Genomic DNA, 20020 nt, shown 5'->3' with positions numbered 1-20020 from the left:
TGCAGTTTGCCATTTTTAAAGTTTGATGGAAGAAATTAAAATATAGGTTACTGATATGGAGCTTTAGGCCTGCAATGCTTTAAAACAAATGTTTAGTTGTTTCAGTTTTGAAGAGTGAATATGGATGTTAAATTCACAAATTAGTATGAATAATCTTAAACAAGAACAGGATCTTGAGCCATGATGCCTGTTTTTAAATTACAGAAACATTCAGAATGCATGACGATTCCTTCAAAAAGGTTTTGTAATAGACCCCTAGTAGTAATAATAAATGTGAATGATTGAGCTCATTAGTGGCCTGACTGGCCCTCCTAATTTGGTCTAAAAAAAAGTCAATGATGATCATTGTGAAGGGGTGTCCAGCCCATATCAATAATATACCAAACTACAGGCTAATGTGAGATTTAGAAATTAGTTTTAAAAATCATGTTTTCATGTTATAGTAGGCCTACCTTACATGAACCTGTTTGAAACCTTAATGACCCCATGATGTGATTATTTATATCTTAAAACCTTTAACAACTACATTTAGATGTTCATAAATATCTACATTTCTGTATAAATACATGTGTAGCAGTTAGACATAGATAATTAATAGATGATCTCATTATTACATATATTTTATATGTACTAAAAAATAAAGTTTACTAAACCCCCTTTTTGTTTTAATGTATTAATTAGACAATGATTTGTGCTTAAAGTCCTATACTGTTGTGTCTCAAACGGATAGACTAGGTTATTCATTAATTTGCCAAATAGTTGCTACAATAACATTTGCAATTTGTTTTTAATCTGCCATGTACGGTATCACTAGGCTTGTTTGAGATGAGCTGCTCGCCTCGAAAGTAGACGAGAATAGCCGATTGCAGCCGGGGGGGGTCTCAAAAAGCTCGTCTGAAGTCGGACAGCTCGGAGTCGGCTTGACTCGGTTTGCAATGGCGGAAATTGCGTTGGCGTTCTTCGTTGCAGATGAAGTGGATGCAATAGAAATCCCACAATTATTATATCACTACAAATGAATGACTCAAGTGTCTGTTCAGTTGAAAACAAATACAAGGGGGGTTGAATCCTACATGTAAAAGACAGAACTACTTCCGTCAGTGGTCTTGACCAGTTTGCATTTATAAAGAATGCACAAATGTATTTAATCGTTAATGTCAGATATGTACTAAGTAAATACATTTGCTCCTGCTCAAGATTAGATTCAACTTTATTGTTATTGCACAGATTACAGGTACTGAGACAACGAAATGCAGTTAGTAGCTTCTAACCAGGTGCAACAAGCAGTGAAGTGAAAAGTAATGTACACAATCTACAGAATAAAATATAGAATGAATTGAATGATGAATAAACAGTGAGGGGTATGAATACACTAGATATACACAGCAGCCTGTGAGCAGTATGAACAGTGTGTATGAATATGCTAAGATATGTAAAGCATGAAAACGGTAAGCAGTGCAAGTATAGTATAAAATATATAGATATTAATGTCACGATGACAAACATTGTGGAACAATGATGAAAAATGTGAACGGAAGTGGCGACGTAAAACTGACACAAAACAACAACAAACTTTTGCGGAGCCAATTGGAGAGTTTCATCACCAGCACGGGGTAAAACCCACCAAGAGCCGCTTTCACACCAAGTACTTTGCCGTACTTAGTGCCCAGCTCTTAGTGCCAGCACTTAGTACCCCCATGGAACTAAGTACAGATCACGTTCACACCGGAAAAAGTTCCCTGGGGGAAGATTACGTAAATGAAGCGAAATTGGTACTTTTTTCTCCCCAGGATAGTACCACCTCTCTAGCAGGGACTGAAAATGGGGGTAAAAGTTCTCGGAACTAAGTACTCTTTTTGGTGTGAACGCAACATTCCAGGCACTAACGGAACAAAACGGGAAAAGTACGGGTAAAAGTACTCCTGTGTGAACGCGCCTAATGAGCGCTCAGCTCGATATACCAGCGAGTCGTTTCCCATCAAGCATTTCGCTTCTGCAGCTCGTGGAGAGAAACTGCTCCGCCTCGCTCTCAAGGCTGCCGGCATCTTTGTCCCGCGAGACTTCAACGTCTCATGTAGTCGAGCCTCCAGAGCAAGTCGGACAAAATGACTAACCATCATGCAACGCACTAGCAAGACGGCGATCGCAATTGCGCAGGTCTGCGTCGGTCTCGCTCATCTCAAACAAGCCTAATGTCTCTCAGCCACCGTAGTGTCGTGTCAGGTGGGCGTGTCGTGTAGGGGGCGTGTCGTGTACCGTCTTGCTGCTGCGGTTGCAGCTGGATACTGTTGGCCAAACCAAGCCCCCAGGAAGTGCGCCGGACTCTGTGCCCAACATTCGTTGTGTCGAAACGGCAGTACTGCAACTCCCGTATCAGTCCGTGACGTCACCCGGCCCAAAACAACTTTTTCCCATTGACTAACATGGGGAAAGAGATGTCTGTAAATCGGTGGATAATTTTTTTGTAACTAAATAAACTACCCAGTATTAACTATTTTATAGCCCTTCTTAGAATCATGAGGTCCTTAAAGTTGTAAAATGCACTAAAAGCCGAATCTAGATTTATTTTCTCTCTCCATCCATTCTAGTTGTAACATCCCGTCATGTCTGCTAAATTGTTCATGTCATGTTAATCAGGTTCATGTTATTGTTTCACGTTTAGTTCATAGCCCAGGTTATATTTATGTTTAGTCAAGTCTTTTTGTTCACCTGTCTAGTCCTGTCATTGCACTTCCTGTTTTATTTTGTACTTACCTCTGGTCTCATTTCAGGTCCCTTTACTTCCTCCCTTTGTGTGTTTTCCCGCCATCGTCAGTGTCTGCCCCGCCCCTGATTGTTTCCGCCTGTTCCCCCTTACCTCATGTATAAATAGTCCTGTCTCCCTTTGTCCTGTGCCAGTTCGTCTTGTGCCTTGTGCCATTTAGAGAGCCAGCTTGTCTCGCCCAGAGATTATTGTATTTTGTGACCATAGTCAAGTTTATTTAGTTTGTAATTTGCTTTGCTATGTTTTGCCTCTTAGGAGTGATGTTTTGTTTGAACTTTATACTTTTACAAAGTAAAGACTATTTTTGAACAAACTTTCTTTTGAGTCGTGCGTTTGAGTCCAAGTGTCTGTAAGGTCCTTAACACTAGTGAGCCGAGAGTGGGAGCTCGGGGGGCGGGCTTAAGGGGTGCATGCTCTGTGAGCGCACATACGGGTTATTCTGCTCTGGCAGCCAGGCATGACAGGTAATCTGTGACGTTTCGCTCTCTCAAAAATTGGGCCATTTTGAGACCCCGCCTCCCACGCTGTATCCAGTTATTATAGAGGCGAAGTCCCGCCCATCTACTTCCGACCCATGGGACCTTATTTCGGAAAAATTATGTATTGAAGTCAATGAGGAGAGAAAACGTATATTTTGATCCCGTTTGAATTGTGCCATGAATTACACATATGATGTTTGTCTTTTCAACTTCATGCAATCTGCACAAATGGTTGACAATGAACATTAAAAAGATCAGGCCGTTCAGGGAGAATCGAAGGAAGGCAGGCAGCTTTTCATGACATTCTTCTGGACGTGTTTCATTGTGGTGATAGTAAGGGTAGTCAATCCCTTTTTTGGCAAGACAGTAGTGACGGCCATGTTGGTGACGTGTGTTGTTGTGCGAGACCAGAGATGTAGTTCATTGAGCAGTTTCACACAAAAAAAGTCTTACTTCACAGTTTTACGGCAAAACATTTTTAAATTGACAAACATCATAATGTGTAATTCGTGGCACAATTCAAAAAAGAAAGATAACTTTTCTCTCGCCATTGACTTAATAATAATAATTCCAAATACATTTTCCCAAATGAGGTCCCATGGAGGTCCACCGGAAAAGGAGGGACTTCGCCTCTCTATTATACATCCATGGGCAAAACCCACACCCCATATATTCCGGTGCATGTTTTCTTCTTCTACTTCTTATTTAATTGGCATTTGTGAGCAACAACTTATTGATTTACCGCCCCCTACTGAGCTGAAGATGCAGGGTTGCTCACCCTGCCTTCGTGTCCACTTGTATTAATGGACATTAATCCACATTTGTGTGTAGGCTTGGTGAGTAACAGATTAAAATGCTACGTAATTACCAGTGGTGTAAAGTAACTAAGTACATTTACACAAGTACTAGAAAAAGCGTTAAAAAAAACTACTTTGACTTAAGTTGAGTATTTTCAAAGTTTGCTACTTTATACTTTTACTCCACTACATTTTGTAGGCGAATGTTGTACTTTCTACTCACTACATTTATTTAGAGTTAGTTACTAGTTGCTTCGAAGATTTAGATAATACAAAATATAAATGTACTAATACATTATTATAGGTTAAGCTTGCCAGCGTGTGTGTATAAAATAATTCAAATAAACCCCACCTTTTCCAAGTGAAAGTTATGAACAAATAAATATATTAATAATGATTATACATTCATTTAAATTATATGGTGCTTATTTGTGCCATTCTGAATGATGAGTACTTTTCCTTCTAAGTACATGTTGATGCTTATACTCGTGTACAATTTTGAATGCAGGACTTTTACAAGTAAATGAGTAATTTCACACTGTGGTATTGTTTCCTTTACTGTAGTAAAGTATCTGAGTAATCCCTACACCCCTGCTAATAACATCATCAAATGTAAAAATATAAACTGTATTCTCATACAGTTGTAGAAAATAAGACGTAATCACATTCCTCGTTCATTTTTTATTTTTTCATACATATGCTTAATAAAAGGCAGGCTTCTCTTAAAGACAAAAAACAATGAGCAGAAGATACCTTTTTTGTTTTCCAGATATCTTTGTTTATTCTTTTCTAAAGTGTAGGATTTCTGTCGTCTTACATACACTTAAAGGTGGGGTAGGTCATTTTGGAGAAACCAGCTCGAGTGCGCTTGAATTTGAAAATACACAGCCGTAAAACATCTGTTACTTCCTTACAGAGCCCCTCCTCCAACACACACGAACGTGCACATGACCAATGAGGGCACCAGATAAGTTTGTGCACAGATGGAAGGCTGACAGGCAGGTAGGCCATCCAGTTATTTTAGGCGGGCCGGCTAAAATGATTGGTCGTGCTTTTTACAGTACTACGGCTTCCAGAGATGACATTTTTTATGGATTTTTTGTCAAAGCACTTAAGATATTCATTGCTATCGAGATGTTAAGAGCATCTGTGTATCTCGAGCCGGTTTCTCAAACTTACCTACCCCACCTTTAAGTTTACTCCATCTTATTGATATTATTTTGTTCTTGTATTTATTGGCATTGCATTTAATAAAGACAATACAAAACAAAAGTAATGGACAGTTATCAGGTCCCATTAGTTGTATTTTGTGATACTGGCATTAGGTTACTTGAATGGTTTAAATAAAAGCCAATTTGTAATTGTAATGGAAGACCTTTTTAAAGTAGTACTCCTAACCCTGCAAGTGACCATTATGTTGAAAAGATTTACCAAGATTTAAATGTAAGTGGCCTGTCTCCTGTGCGGGTTCTCAGGTGTCTCTCAAGTAAGGAATTATAGTTACAATCTTTTCCCCATGTGTTATATTTTTAAGATCTTCAATCATGCTATTTTTAGGCATATATTATGGGTCTCAGATATATAAAACAAATGTAAAAAACATGTCTATGAAGTGTTTTGCACAAAATACCAAACAGATCATGCATTTTAGACATCCCTCATATCCCTCTGTTTCAGCCCCGTTAGAGAAGTGCTGATTCTGGGTCAGTAGCTACTGGCCCCGCCCCCTTTAGAGCACGCAGGCAAGCTGTGAGCTGCAAAGAGATGAGTGGCTGCACTGCTCAGATACAGTTAAATGCTGCCGTCATTAAATGCCATATCATGTTCCAAACCACATCAAGGATTATTTCTGAAACAGTATGGAGCTCAAATGCTTTTTTTCTTGCGGGTGAGTTCCTTTTTTTATTTCCTGCTTTTTTACACATACTCTCTACAGTACACGTTAGCTCTGAGTGTTAGCGATGCTTGCTAATGTAAACAAAGATCATATTACTTATAAAACACGTCACGCATTGTTTCTGACGGCGACGTTTCTGATAGTGCCGTGGGTGTAAAGCCAGCCCACATTTCCGATATTACGTCATATCGGATGCAAATCTAGATCAGCTCCGTTGTACCCCTGTTTTGAGATATTTGGGTACGGAGGAAAAGAGAGGGTTTTGTTTTCTGACACTTTGTGAGTTCCCTTACACACCGAGGACACATATTGATGTATAAATTACATCAAAAAGTGTATTTTGCATGATAGGAGACCTTTAAAGGCTGTTAACCTGTGTGAGTATGACAGTGCAACTCTGACAAATGGGTGTTGTTTGCAGTGTTATATTGAATTTTGTGACGTTGATTCTGTTGTTTTGGCTCTAGTTGACTGTAGCCCTTTCTCAATTGTCACATTTCTGCCCCCTCGCCTCCTCAGTCCTCCGGTAGTGACCTGTAAATCGATTTCAACGCGCCATGACGAAGGACATCTAATTTCTCTAAATGCACATCGAGGATCGAGCATCAAGGAGGCCCTCTGGAGGGGCTATGACCGAGGATACACTGATGTATCCTCTGCGGATGTATTTAAAAGAGGCGTGATGCACGGCTGGACTGATCTCAACCAATGACATCTCTGCAAACTGTCTCTCCCCTGGATATAAGGCTACTTTTTTTGTTTTATTAACTGCTTCAATTGTGACGCGATGTTTACAGTGAGAACAGCTGCTGAGGTCACTGCAGAAGGCAGAGCAGTGTGTCTTGGATCTGCATGTCTGCATGTGGGTCGGTTTTGGCGCAGTGGTTAGCGCGTTGGTCATCAGATCAAGAGGCGTTGGTGAACTCCAGTTCGAATCCCTCCTCGGCCGCCACTGCGTCAGGCCGTTGTGTCCTTGGGCAAGACACTTTACCCGCATTTGCTCCTGTGGGTAATGTCCGCAGTAATGACTCTTATGGCGCGTTTCCACTGCAGCGGGTAGCTCGCTTTAAGCGTGCCAAGCCGCGCGGGGCCCGTTTTTGGTTGCGTTTCCAATCGACCCTTTAAAATGCGTGTTTTCTAAATGGAGCTTGGCTAAGCTAACGTTATATATGCTCCGACCGTCCACACTCACAACAACGGCCTACAGACATAAATAAACCAGCGACTGTATTCGCCATGACACAGGCAGTCTGTGGTTTGTACTTGTTTCACTTTTGTCTAGTTTCTGAACAGATATGAGGAGCTGTGAGCTCTGACGTCTAACGGCTGTGTTGTTTTTCTGGGGCGCTCATTGAAGATGACGTCACGGCTCCGCCTACACTGCGTTACTATAGTAACTGCCCCAGTTCCTAAACTGTAATGGAAGCGCAGCATTAAAGTGAGCCTAATAAGGCCTAACCAAACCGAACGAGGCCTGCAGTGGAAACGCGCCATTACATGTCTAATATGTGTAATGTGTACTTGTAAAGCGCTTTGAGCGCTTTGAGCACTTGTAAAAGCGCTCTAATAAAAAAATGTAATGCATTATTATTATTATGTCTATTTGATCCTGAGTCTTGCTCGCCTTCTTTCTGATCTTGGCTCTCAGCTACATGACTGGTGCACAGCTCCTCCTGCTCCTCTTCAATCAGTGGAGGCTCTGTGCAGCAGGGATTCAACTTTCCCCCTGTGTGTGTTTCTGTGTGGCTTCCCAAGTTACTACTGAATATGACATTTTTACCAGAGATGATGCAAGAATGCGGATCCTCCCCTGTGCGGCTTCTCATGTGGACTCTCAATTATACATCATATCGGACACGTTTCCCACATCTTTTGCAAGAAAACGTCTTCCACCCATGTGGAATTTCATAATATGCCTTTTAAATGTTGATGTTCGACAGAATCGTTTCCCACACGTTTGGCACAGAAATGGCTTCTCCCCCGTGTGAATTCTAATATGCTGTTTCAAGTGACTTTTATGTCTGAAAGCTCTCCCACATGTATTGCAAGGAAATGGCCTGTCACCCGTGTGAAATCTGAGGTGCGTCTTCAGTGACGAGTTATTTTGAAAGTCTTTTCCACATGAGTCACAATTGAAAGGCTGTTTACCTGTGTGCATCTCTGACAAATTAATGTTGTTTCCTTCATAACTGGTATTTCTGTGATATTCATTCTGTGGTCTTGGCTCTGCATGTCCAGTTGATCCTGAGTCTTGCTCGCCTCCTTCCTGATCTTGGCTCTCAGCTACATGAAAGTTGTGAGAGAGGAGCTGGTGCTCACTTGCCTCCTCAGTAGCAGTCAACATGAAGGCATCAGTGTCCTGCTCCAGTCCAAGCTGCTCTCCCTCCGGACTGGTGCACAGCTCCTCCTGCTCCTCTTTAATCTGTGGAGGCTCTGGGTCCTCTTGGTCCAGACTGGAGTTCCTCTCCTGAATACAGAGCTGCTGCTCCTCAGAGAGAACCTGCTCCTCACAGACAGGATGCTGTGGGAGCTCTGGAGGGACAGAGAACAAATAAAATAGGATAATGCTGTACACATAACGGAACTTGAGGACATGCAACGTTGACAATTCCTTTGTTTTCTGCTATTGAAGTGAGTAAGTGTTACACACCTATTCTTTGTATTTGTATATCCGGTTTCAAAACGACATCCAGCAGTCTGCGCTGCCGTCTGATCTCCTCCTCATATTCGACGATGGTTTTCTGAAAAACTCTGAATATTTCTTCAGCAGCAGCAGAGAGTCGCTCGTTAACAAACTCTCTCAAAAACTCAACCGAAGACATTGTTGCCTAAATATAGTGTATTTCCCACAAAACTACTATAACATCGTATCTTAGTTCACTCATTAATCGATAGCGCCGAACCAACTGTAACAGAGCGTGGTTTGTTTACTTCCGGTGCGTGTTTTCTTCTTCTACTTATTTTTGATTGTCATTTGTGAGCAACGAGTTAGTGATGTACTGCCCCGTACTGGGCTGGAGAAGCATAAGTCTATTTCCAGTAAAACATCATTTGAAAAAAGAAAGGAAATGGGTTGCTCACCCTCGCCTTAAAAAATCAAACTAACAAAACGTACACGGACCTTTTTTTAATTAGGTTTTCTCGTTTTCCGTCTTTTGATTCAGACAATAAAAACGGAAAAAGGCTGGTATTTTCGTTTTTTGTCTTTTGGTTCAGACGAAAAATCAAACTAACAAAACGTACACGGACCGTGTACGTTACACGGACCGTGTACGTTTTGTCAGTTAGATTTTTAGTTCTAATTTAAACAAAAAAAAGCAGAAACGGGTCGTTTTTTTGTTTTTCAATTTTGCTCCAAAACGGAAATTCAGCTCGTTTTTTCAAACAAGTATACCACTCAATGTTTCGTTTCCATAAGTGGGTGTGTCTCCAGCGCCTCCTTGCTTCTGATTGGCTAGTGTGCCCTATGCTTGCGCTGTACTCTTCAAAATAAAGGTTCTACGTATTTGCCTTTAGACTGTGTTACAAATATAATAATAATAATAATAATAGATATAATTTGTTAGCTCAAAGACGCTTTACAGATATAGCGAAGATAAAATAAAATAAAGGAACAACAAATAAATATATAGTTAAAGTTAAAGTCAAATAATACAAAAACAATCACACATTAAAAGCCAGATTGAAGAGGTGAGTTTTTGTACGTTTTTTGAAGGTGGTCAGTGCAGTCTCTGATGGGTTGTGGGAGTGAGTTCCAGAGGGAGGGGGCAGCGACGGAGAAGGCTCTGTCCCCCCAGGTCCGGTGATTGATGTGGGTGGGGATGGATAGGAGGTTGGCTTCTGATGAGCGGAGGCAGCGGGAAGGGGTGTGGTGGTGCAGCAGGTCTGTGAGGTAGGGGGGGGGGGGCTGATTGTTGAGGGCTTTGTGAGTAATCAGGAGGACTTTGAAGTTGATTATTTGACGGCCAGTGGAGGTTCTGGAGGACGGGAGTGATGTGGTCTCGGGAGCGGGTGTGGGTGAGGAGGCGGGCAGCAGAGTTCTGGATATGTTGGAGTTTATTGAGGAGGTTGGATGGTATGCCGTAGAGGATGCTATTGCAGTAGTCGAGTCGTGATGTGATGAATGCATGAATCAGGTTTTCAGCAGCAGAGGAGGAGAGTGATGGGCGGAGAAGGGCAATGTTTTTGAGGTGGAAAAAGGCGGTCCTGGTGATGTGATTGATGTGGTGGTTGAATTTGAGCTGACTGTCAAAGATGACTCCGAGGTTGCGGATGTGAGGGGGGGAGATAGAGTGTGGCTGTCAATGGTGAAGTTGAAATTCTGGATGTCTTTGATACGGGATGGGGGGCCGATGATGATGATGTCTGATTTGGCACTGTTCAGTTGGAGATAGTTTGTTTGCATCCATGCTTTTATTTCTGAGAGACAGTTGGTGAGAGTGGAGTGTGTTATGGGGGTGATGGTTTTTGTTGAGATATAAAGTTGGATGTCATCGGCGTAGCAGTGAAATTGAAGGTTGTGGTGACGAATTATTTTGCCAAGGGGGAGCATGTAGAGGATGAAGAGGAGGGGGCCAAGCACCGAACCCTGGGGGACGCCTTGGGACAGAGGAGCAGTGGAGGAGGTGCAGTTGTTGATGTTGATAAACCGATGTCTGTCGGTGAGGTAGGATTTCAGCCAGGAGAGTGCAGTGTCAGTGATGTTGAGTGATGATTCGAGGAGGGACAGCAGGATGGTGTGGTTGATGGTGTCGAATGCTGCGGTGAGGATGCTCAGGTTGCCGGAGTCAGAGGAGAGGAGGAGGTTGTTTGTGATTTTCAGAAGTATATATAAATATACATATATTATTATGTTCATACATGCAGCAAGTACAGAAGACAGTCTGTCCGAATGTCTGTCTTTCTATGCATATGTCTGTCTGTCTCGATGTCTTTCTATCTCAATGTCTGTCTGTCTTTCTGTAACTATATTTTAGAGTTTAAAGCGTAGCCACTTTTACTCCACTACATGTATTTAAAATAGGGCTGTCAAGTTAACGCTTTAATAACGCGTTGTTAACGCAAACAAATGTAACGTCACTAATTATTTTAACGCGATTAACGCATGTGTATTTTTTGTCCTCGGCCGCCCCGTAGTTTCAGAGCGCATCGAGTTTAAAATACCATCTACAAGCTGATGCTGACAGCCCCGCTCCTGCCGTCCGCTTGTGGCCGACCACACTTCCACGTTCACCGGCAGGCACCGACTGGCTATTGGGAGGACCGGGAGGGTGTGTGTATGTGTGGCGCGAGAGAGACCTTACGTGTATTGTTGTTGTTAGCATCTGGTGCTAGCTAGCAGCGCTAACGGATATAAGGAGCTGTTTAAATGAAAACAGAGGAGCGACATTTCGCCGACAACTGTGCCGAGCACTTCACTTTATGCAGGTAGCCAGACAGTGCGACATTCATTGTACGAAAAGTCAGCACACTCAGCACGGATAGTGCGCACAACATGATTGCAGCGTCCAGGCAGCTCCCGTTCGAGCATACCTTGGCCCTTTCTCATTTCTCTAACTCCCCTCCTCGACTCCTATCCTCGAGACTTAGTCCCACCCACAGGAGATGCGAACGGAGGAGTCGAGGAGGGGAGCCGAGGAGAGACGAGGGGAAGCAGCAGGCGGTTAGAGAAATGAGAACTCCTCTCCTCTGAGCGGTCATTTTAAAGAGACGTCCATTAATGATGACAGGAGGCACAGCAGCCTTCTGTCTGATGGACAGATGTGTTCATGAAGACTTATATATTTACTTTTAATTCATTCACAGTGCAGTACAATGACAGGCTACAGATGCGGACACACCAGGCCCATTTCCAGAACAAAATTACTCAGGGTGCATCTGAGATTAGAGAGGGTGCAGTTGTAAAGTGCTATTGGAGTGGACCTAACCTCCTCTAGGGGGGTCCGGGGGCATGCTCCCCCGGGAAGATTTTCTTTTAAATATTGAAGTTAAAAGCATCAATCTGGTGCACGTTGAGAGCAAAATTAAGAGATCTATGGATCTATGTGCTCTTTGCTTGATTCATGCCTTCCCAGTCCCTTATCACGTAGCCTAAGAGCATAGCGGCAGTTGTTGTAGCCAGTTGTGGTGAAGGCATCTGACTTACTTGAACCGAAATGTCTACATGCATAGCAGAAGATGGCATCTTTTTCACATGAATATTCCAGCCAATCTCTGTTTTGAGACCATGAGCTGCAAAATGAGCGCCTTACCCCACTGTACAGGCGAGTTGGGTACTTTTTTAAAAACCTGGGCAGGCTCTGTTTTGCCGAGGTCCTCTGGCACTTGCAGGCCGCTGAGGGGTGGTGGTGTTTGGGGCAACAAAGAGAGCTGCGGCTGCTCCGCCTCCGTGGGCGAGGCGGGCAAAGCCGGCGAGTCGGGCGTTATTGTCCACGACAGTGGCCGCGGGTAACGTAATGTCCCCATGATCTGAACTGTTATTACCTGCAGTAGATGCAGTGTTACTGCTGGCGATAAGGGCTGGTTGTTTTAACCATTTTCTGATGTCCATCATTGAATGCTTGAATTAAAGCTAGGCAAAATGAAATGCTTGCTGATACAATGGGCACTTGTAAATGTCTATAACTATGTATCCTGTAAATATAATGTATAATGTCCTTTATTGTTTTATGTTTCATGTGGAATCTATATGCTGCAGGTCTCCCTTGAAAAAGAGATCTATGATCTCAATGGGACCAATCTGGATAAATAAAGGTTTGAAATGAAATGAAATGAATGCTGTGTAAGCACCTTGCAGATGACGAACGCACTTGACATAATAACGTTACTTACCGTTTAAATTGACCAAATAAATGCAGCAGACAATGTTATTTAACCACAATTACAATTTATTTTATTTCAACTATATTCTTATTATTATTATTACTACTATTATTATTATTTATGTAATATTTTTATTTATTTATGTAATGTTCTTTTTTCACTTTTCATTTTTCAAATGAGGGTGCATAACGACTCAACTGAGGGTGCAATGCACCCTTATGCACCCCCGTAGAACCGGGCCTGGGCCACACACACACACATATATTTATATAAATATATACCAATTCAGAATCAAACAGAGCACTCTCATAATAACGTAACACTATCAGAGACTGGATATATCCCCCCTCTCCCCTCTCTGGTCGCTACATTGAGGAAAATAAATTACGGGCCAAACGTTTTATTTACAAGTATTAAAAGTAAGCAGAGGACACCAAACCAACTGAAACCTGTCTGTCCGCTGCATCTACGCAGTACGCACTGTACAACACACAGGGGCGCCGTAAGGGGGTGAAAAGTTAGGACGATTCTAAGGGCCCGTGACTGACAGGGCCCCAAAAAATGTTAGAACATTAAGAAGAAATGTTTAAGTAACCTTTCATCAATCCTCAATAATTAACATTAATAGAACGTTAAAGAGCTTACGAAATGAAGGACAATACTGTTCTTATTACGATAATATATATACTATTATTAATGGGAAATCATGTCATTCATGACAATATGCCCGCAGTATTTATAAATCGGGGTTTATTACAACTTTCCATGCTCACTTCCGATGTTACACGACCGCTCCGAACAAAACAGCTTTCGCCGGTTAGTGACGTCAAGCACGTCACGAGTAGAACACCTGATGAATAATACACTACCTCTGTGGCTGATGTCGGACTCTGGAGACAGAATCGAGTGACAGACAAGACTCATTTGGCGGAGATCCGATGCGGCAACAGAACACAGACTGGTATACATTTGACTTTAATTCATAGAGATTCTCAATAAATAGTAAATCAATAATAATACATCGTAATGTAGCAGGCAAACTTGGCTCAGGCAACAGAACAGAGACTGGTATATACATTTGACTAAAATTCATAGAGATTCTCAAAAAATAGTAAATAAATAATAATGACTCTGCTGAAATAACCAGTTTAGATACATGTAGCTGGTCAGGCTGTTGTAAATTGACCAGCCAGTATATATATTAGGCTGGAATGGTTGGCTGGAGAGGGGTTTTGGACACTTCAGCTGGCCAGGATGGCTGGTTTATCCATCTATCACCAGCTTATGTTTAATAATAGTGTTAAATATACCCTGCTGGGAGCTTACCAGGATTCCAGGTGACCAGCATACATTAAATACTGGTATGATTATTTAAACAAGAGAACATAAATATATTACAAAGATTCATTGTGTCATGTATTCTGGTATCTACAAAATAAAGACATTGTAGTGTTCATAACAGCATTTTAATATAATAAAGAGCTAGTTAATATAATAAAATACACAGTAACAATACAATAATTATACAAATAACAACCAACCTACACATCAAAATAAATATATTATCTAAAACCGGTGCATTTGATTTAAAATAAAAGTAATACATAGAATTCAATATTTAAATGGTAACAAAAACCGTAACACTATGTATGATAAGAACAAGGCAACAAAGAAAGTGTTTGTTGTTTTTCCTTGTTCATGTCTATAATGTTTCCCGTGGTGTAGCGTGCAGCCTTTCCCAATCTGGCCTGCACTTCTGTCTGTTGAAGCCACTTCTTGAAGCAAACTGAAAAGAAATGTACAGATATAAGTACACTGTAAAAAGAAAACTTAATATTTACGTTAACATTTGGGCTGCTGTGGTTGCCAGAACCGTTAAAGTATAATACATTACAAATTACAGTTGGTTGGCACATAGAGTCTAGACGTTACAGTCAACAATTGCTTATGGTGAATTACAATGGCAAAAACAAATAGAGCTAGTGTACACGGTGCAGCTGTATTATCTGGGAAATAGAAGAATCGGATCAGGATTCGGTATTGGCAGACAATCAATATCAAATGAATCGGATCATTATTAGCATCTGATCACCTTTGTCGACTTGCAGCCTAAATACAAAGATAACTCCACTCCTCTCCTACCACTCTTACCTCTAATAAGCCTTGGTAGAACTAGTGTCCGAGTCATAGGGTCCAGAGGCCTGTACTACGAAGCCGGTTCAACCTAACCTGGATATGTTTGAGTTAGCCGGTTGGCCTAATCCAAAACATACGCGCTCTCGCTAAACGGTACTACGACGCGGGTTATCAAGTGGATCGCTCAAGCCAGCCGTGTCCTATCGAGTTAGGTGCGCGTTCACATGAGAGGGGTGGTATCTGGAGCATTCGACCAATCACAAACATGGAGAAGCGTACTGACAGCGCAGCGTCATACTTCCTGAATGAAAAGTGCACTTTAATATTAGTCAAAAATGAAGAAGTTAAACTTTAAACATCCATGACTTAAACACTTGACCAGGATCAAAGCCACAGAGCTGCACCTGCAAGGTGAATACAGCTGGGAACAGAACACGTGTTTGAATGCGTACATTAACAGGTTTATGATATCACTGCCCCGTCTAAAACACGATCTGACTTCAATTACATTTGACTCGAGTGTTTCCTCAACTTAATGTGTTGCTTAAAATAATGCTTCTGCATCCAGTATGTGACACTGTGAGTGTTGCACGGCCAGATACGGCTCAGCTGACTCAGATCAGGAGATATGTGATACATTATGAAGTGATATGCCGCGGACAGTACTTAATGTACTCTGATCCGGTTACTTATGTTGTGGCCGATATTTAAGTAAGCTTTCTTAACGCTAATGTTATAATAGTCAGATGGCTCTGAAGATGGGAGGTGATATTCTATTAATGTTCACGTTCACACAGTCGGTGATTTTTGCCGGCCGTCTTTCCTGCAACGGCAGCTTTTCTGTGTTTCCTTTCTCCTGTGATATGACTTGATCGCTTTAAACTCCGCACACTGAGCTCTGATTGGTCAGCAGGCGGTGCTTTCACTGAGTTGAGCTCTTAGCCTGCAACCTAACCTGCTCCGGGGCAGTTTAGCCGCACATCATAAGTTACCATGGAGATCTAGCCCGCTAAAAAGAGAACCAGCTTCGTAGGACCGGAAAGCCGGAGTTTTCCCTGAAGTTAGCCGCGAAGAGAACATCCTGCTTCGTAGTACAGGCCTCAGGACTGACTGAAGACATGTGGAACAGAGAACAGGCATGGTTCCATGTACAGGAAACTGGAACTTTGAACAGGTGTTTTCATCTTTTCTGCCTGAAGATTCACAAGTTCTTGATCAGGTGTTTGATGTGGGCTGGCATGATCCTTTCTGCAGCGATAAATAAAGAAAACAAAGACATTTTTTTTAATAATGGTAATGATGGTAACAACAATAATATTAGTATAATTATGTATATAGCACTTACACAATTGCAAAGTGATTCTCACAACAAAAATCAAGAACAAAACAATATCAACAATAAAAAAACAAATTATTACAGGAATGTTGAGACAAATAAATGTTTTTTCAGTCTTTACAATGCACTGTCGGAAATGACCTTCCAAAGGCTAAATTCAAACTCAATACCATAAATAACTGGGTACCAAAGTGCTTTACCTGATAGAACACGCTCCACACGGAGCAGCAACCATCCGGCTCGGCCTTTTGCTGCATATCATCTCCTCCCTCTATCTCTCTCTCTCTGGTGTTAGGTTCCAGTAGATCTCTACTATCCAATAAAACAGAAATTCCCCAAAAAATTGATTAGAATCTCACCTTTTTCCTGGATGTCAGGAAGGCCATGGAGTCGTTCCCTTCAAGTCCGCAACCAGTCATAGGAGTTCAAATGCAAAGCCTGAATGATGACAAGAGCGAGAGACATACATTTTACAATTATATTTTTAATTCATACCAGAGCAGTGTGTACAGGCCCTGTACGACATGCAAAGAACAGATCAAACCCCCTGACAGACTCACACACTTTGGTGATGTCCTCATCTGATAATGTTTCATTTTTTAGCAGCAAAGTAACATTACTCAAAGTATATGTCAGACCCAACTCATCTATTCGTCTGTATAGTTGAGTAGAAAAAAACTGTCCCTACAATTTCAGGTAGATTAACACACATTTGTAAGAAAAGTTTACAATGAAGCACAAAATCCCTCTTTGTATTAAGCGAGCTGCCACAGAAAGTGCAGCTTAACATGCTAACATTTGGTGAGCTACAGTAAAGCTAACTTCATGCTCAACACAAAACCTTTAACGTGCATTACATTGACGATTTTAAACACAACTTAACTTTCTCTACTTGTAAGATACGTTTAGTTAACTTACCCTTAAATAACTACATCACGTTTTTCAGTGGAAACACAAACTGCAGAAAACGTTAGCTGCTAACTGTTGTTAGCTAAGACAGCTAGCTCTTAAGGGAAGTAACATAGCCTCATGGCAAACGTAAGGTTGAGTTAACGTAACGTTGTAAGAAAGCAAAACGAACCTTCGAGAAAGCGTTTACTCTCTCTCCTTAGCGGGCATTGTTGATTGTTCGAAACACGATCTCTCGATGTGCTGCCCCACACATCGTCGGTTTCATCGACCCCGGGTTACCTGGTCTAGCAAACGTCCGCCTCGTACGACGCACTTGTTTTGTCCATATACGCAACATTTGATCATTTTTTGGCCACAAAAACATCCCATAACCAGAAGTTGAGACGGCCCCACATCCCCATACAACATATCGCTTGCCAATTATTCTTGGCGTCTTATTGCTGTGCATCCTTTGTCGTAATATTTGGCCCTTCAATGCATTCAAACGGGACTGAGCTCAGCTGTGTTCCACTCATGACGTCACCGCCCGAAATGGCCGAAGTTGATGTTTCCGGCGCAACGAACGATTGTTACTAACTGACAACTTTTGTATGCTGTTATAATCGTGATTTATTAAAAATAGATCAATAATAAAAAAAATCATATGGCACATTCCACAATACAAATGCAACCTCTATCATATACTAAGCCCACTAACAGGTGCTAAAAGCATTTCGTAAGCTCTTTAAATTGATAATCTACTCAATAAACTTACGATTCATTTCACTTTTTTTCTTCCAAAAGTTAATTATCCAAAGCATCGAACACCCCCCTCTATTTAAATATAATGGTTTGGTCCTGCCTCCAAACGCTGTGCGTGGCCCTTTCTGGCAGCAGAGAGTGAGAGCATGTGAGGAGGTAGTACTTACGTGTGTACAATGTCTCAACGACTAACAAAGTCAGGCTTTCAAAAAGAAAATAAAGGAGAGAAAGACAAGAGAGAGGGACTAAAGGGCAACAGTATGTCACCCAGTTTTTCAAAAGAAAAGGTGGGTGTGGTCTATGGTAGTAGTAGTGGAAATTAGTCTGTTAGCTAAGCATAGTCCATTGTAAATAATAATTGTAATGTTTTGCTGACATTAAGTACTGTTACTATCTTCACAGAAAATGCAGAGGTTTTTCATTTCACTGCTCTTTTAGCTGACATTTAATAAATGCAGGTACATTTTTAGCAGATATTCATACTAAATCAGTTGTCCCTCCCCCTGGTGCCAGGACCAACAGGCCCATCTTTAGGCTCAGCAGCCCTGACCCCCCATTAGGCGTTGCAGTCTTGCCATGCTGTCCATTGAAAGCCAGTTGGCTAGAAAGCTGGACTTCAAGGACTTGATCAGTGACTTTGCCTGTAAGAAGGCTAGGCGCTGGGCTCTTGGTGAGTAAGGCTGAGCCAGGGCTCGTAATAACTGTCAAAGGGCAAGGCTATGGTAATGTTCCATTCAAAAATGTTATTAAAAAGGCATGTACACCATAAAAGATGACTATTGAGGTATATTGTCAGGAATGTTAGTGTTATATCAAATAGTGAATTCTACTGCAGCAGAATGTTGCACGTCTGCACAGTGTTATATTTTCACAGCTCAGTGTCAGTAAATATTGTGCAGTTAGTATTGGACTACAAGATAGATGCAAGCCTGTACAGGTAGAGTTATTTAAAGCATAAACGAGTCAGATGGGTTCTGGAGGTGTGGTTACAGCATTGTGCTTGGTTGGCGTGGCCTGTGCCTGGTGGTGGGGCCCAATGTGATATCTTTTCATGGGGCCCAAAATCCCTGGCGGCGCCCCTGACAACACACACACCTACACACTGTACCACACACACCTACAGCTCCTAAAGCATATAATCAGGCTACAGCCGTTGTGTATTTTATTATGTGAAGCACTAAATGGTTTTAGAAAAATATGGACTCTTTGTTTGTAGATATAACTACAGCAAATACAGAGAGTAATGTAGGCCTGTTATTACTGAGTGATATATATTTTACACACTGCTCTCCTTTCTGCACGGACCTCACAGCTGTTCTCACTGTAAACATCATGTTGCGATGAGAGCAGTTAATAAAATAATACCCAGGGGATGCATGCAGAGCTGTCATTGGCTGAGATAAGTCCGGCCGTGCGTCACGACTCTTTGAAACATCTCTGTTCCCGGAAATGCATCCACGAAGGAGCCGTGGAGGACCCATCAGTGTATCCTCGGTTATAGCTCCTCCAGAGAGCCTCCTCGACGCTCGATCCTCGGTCCTCGAAGTGCATTTAGAGAAATGAGATGTCCTTCAACATGGCGCGCTGAAATTCATTTCCGGGTCACTACCGGAGGACCAAGGAGTCGAGGAGGGGGATTTGATGAAATGAGAAAGGGTCCTTGAGTTGCACATAGCTCCAACGATCCATCACACACACACACACACACACACACACACACACACACACACACACACACACACACACACACACACACACACACACACACACACACACACACACACACACACACACACACACACACACACACACACACACACCACACACACACACACACACACACTTTGTATTGTATTATTGTATGAGAGAGGTTCCAGATTGAATTGAGGCGAATATTTGTAATGTTCAGAGTTTGTTGTGTTTAATATTCATGAGAATATTTGTCATTGTTCAAATGATAATAAACATTTGCATAAAGCATATTTGTCCACTCATATGTTGATCAGAGTATTAAAAACTTGAAAAATATTCCTCTAAGGTGCATTTAGAACCGATAAAAAATGTGCGATTAATTTGCGAATTAATCGCGATTAACTATGGACAATCATGCGATTAATCGCGATTAAATATTTTAAT

At 41.7% G+C, this 20020-nt stretch overlaps 1 protein-coding gene and 1 long non-coding RNA gene across 3 annotated transcripts; both read right to left on the bottom strand.

Moving 5' to 3' along the window:
* Nucleotides 1-4713: 4713 nt before the first annotated feature.
* Nucleotides 4714-8872, bottom strand: LOC117442466 (zinc finger and SCAN domain-containing protein 31-like). Its single transcript, XM_034078471.2, has 2 exons — nucleotides 8588-8872; nucleotides 4714-8469 (listed from the first exon to the last, which is right to left on the bottom strand). Exons 1-2 carry the CDS (start codon nucleotides 8757-8759, stop codon nucleotides 7772-7774), a joined length of 870 nt encoding a protein of 289 aa, XP_033934362.1. The 5' UTR covers nucleotides 8760-8872; the 3' UTR covers nucleotides 4714-7771.
* A 7166-nt stretch (nucleotides 8873-16038) lies between these two features.
* Nucleotides 16039-17638, bottom strand: LOC139433422 (uncharacterized). Of its 2 annotated transcripts, none has more exons than XR_011642895.1 (4): nucleotides 17313-17638; nucleotides 16591-16669; nucleotides 16432-16543; nucleotides 16039-16143 (listed from the first exon to the last, which is right to left on the bottom strand). It is a non-coding gene; the product is annotated as an uncharacterized lncRNA (long non-coding RNA). The 2 variants fall into 2 exon arrangements; XR_011642896.1 differs by having other exon boundaries at nucleotides 16432-16540.
* Between the last annotated feature and the right edge of the window lie 2382 nt (nucleotides 17639-20020).

This window comes from Pseudochaenichthys georgianus, unplaced genomic scaffold, assembly GCF_902827115.2.
Source record: "Pseudochaenichthys georgianus unplaced genomic scaffold, fPseGeo1.2 scaffold_435_arrow_ctg1, whole genome shotgun sequence".
Classification (NCBI taxonomy): domain Eukaryota; kingdom Metazoa; phylum Chordata; class Actinopteri; order Perciformes; family Channichthyidae; genus Pseudochaenichthys; species Pseudochaenichthys georgianus.
Note: the sequence above shows the minus strand (reverse complement) of the source record. Positions and strands in the feature narration are given on the sequence as shown.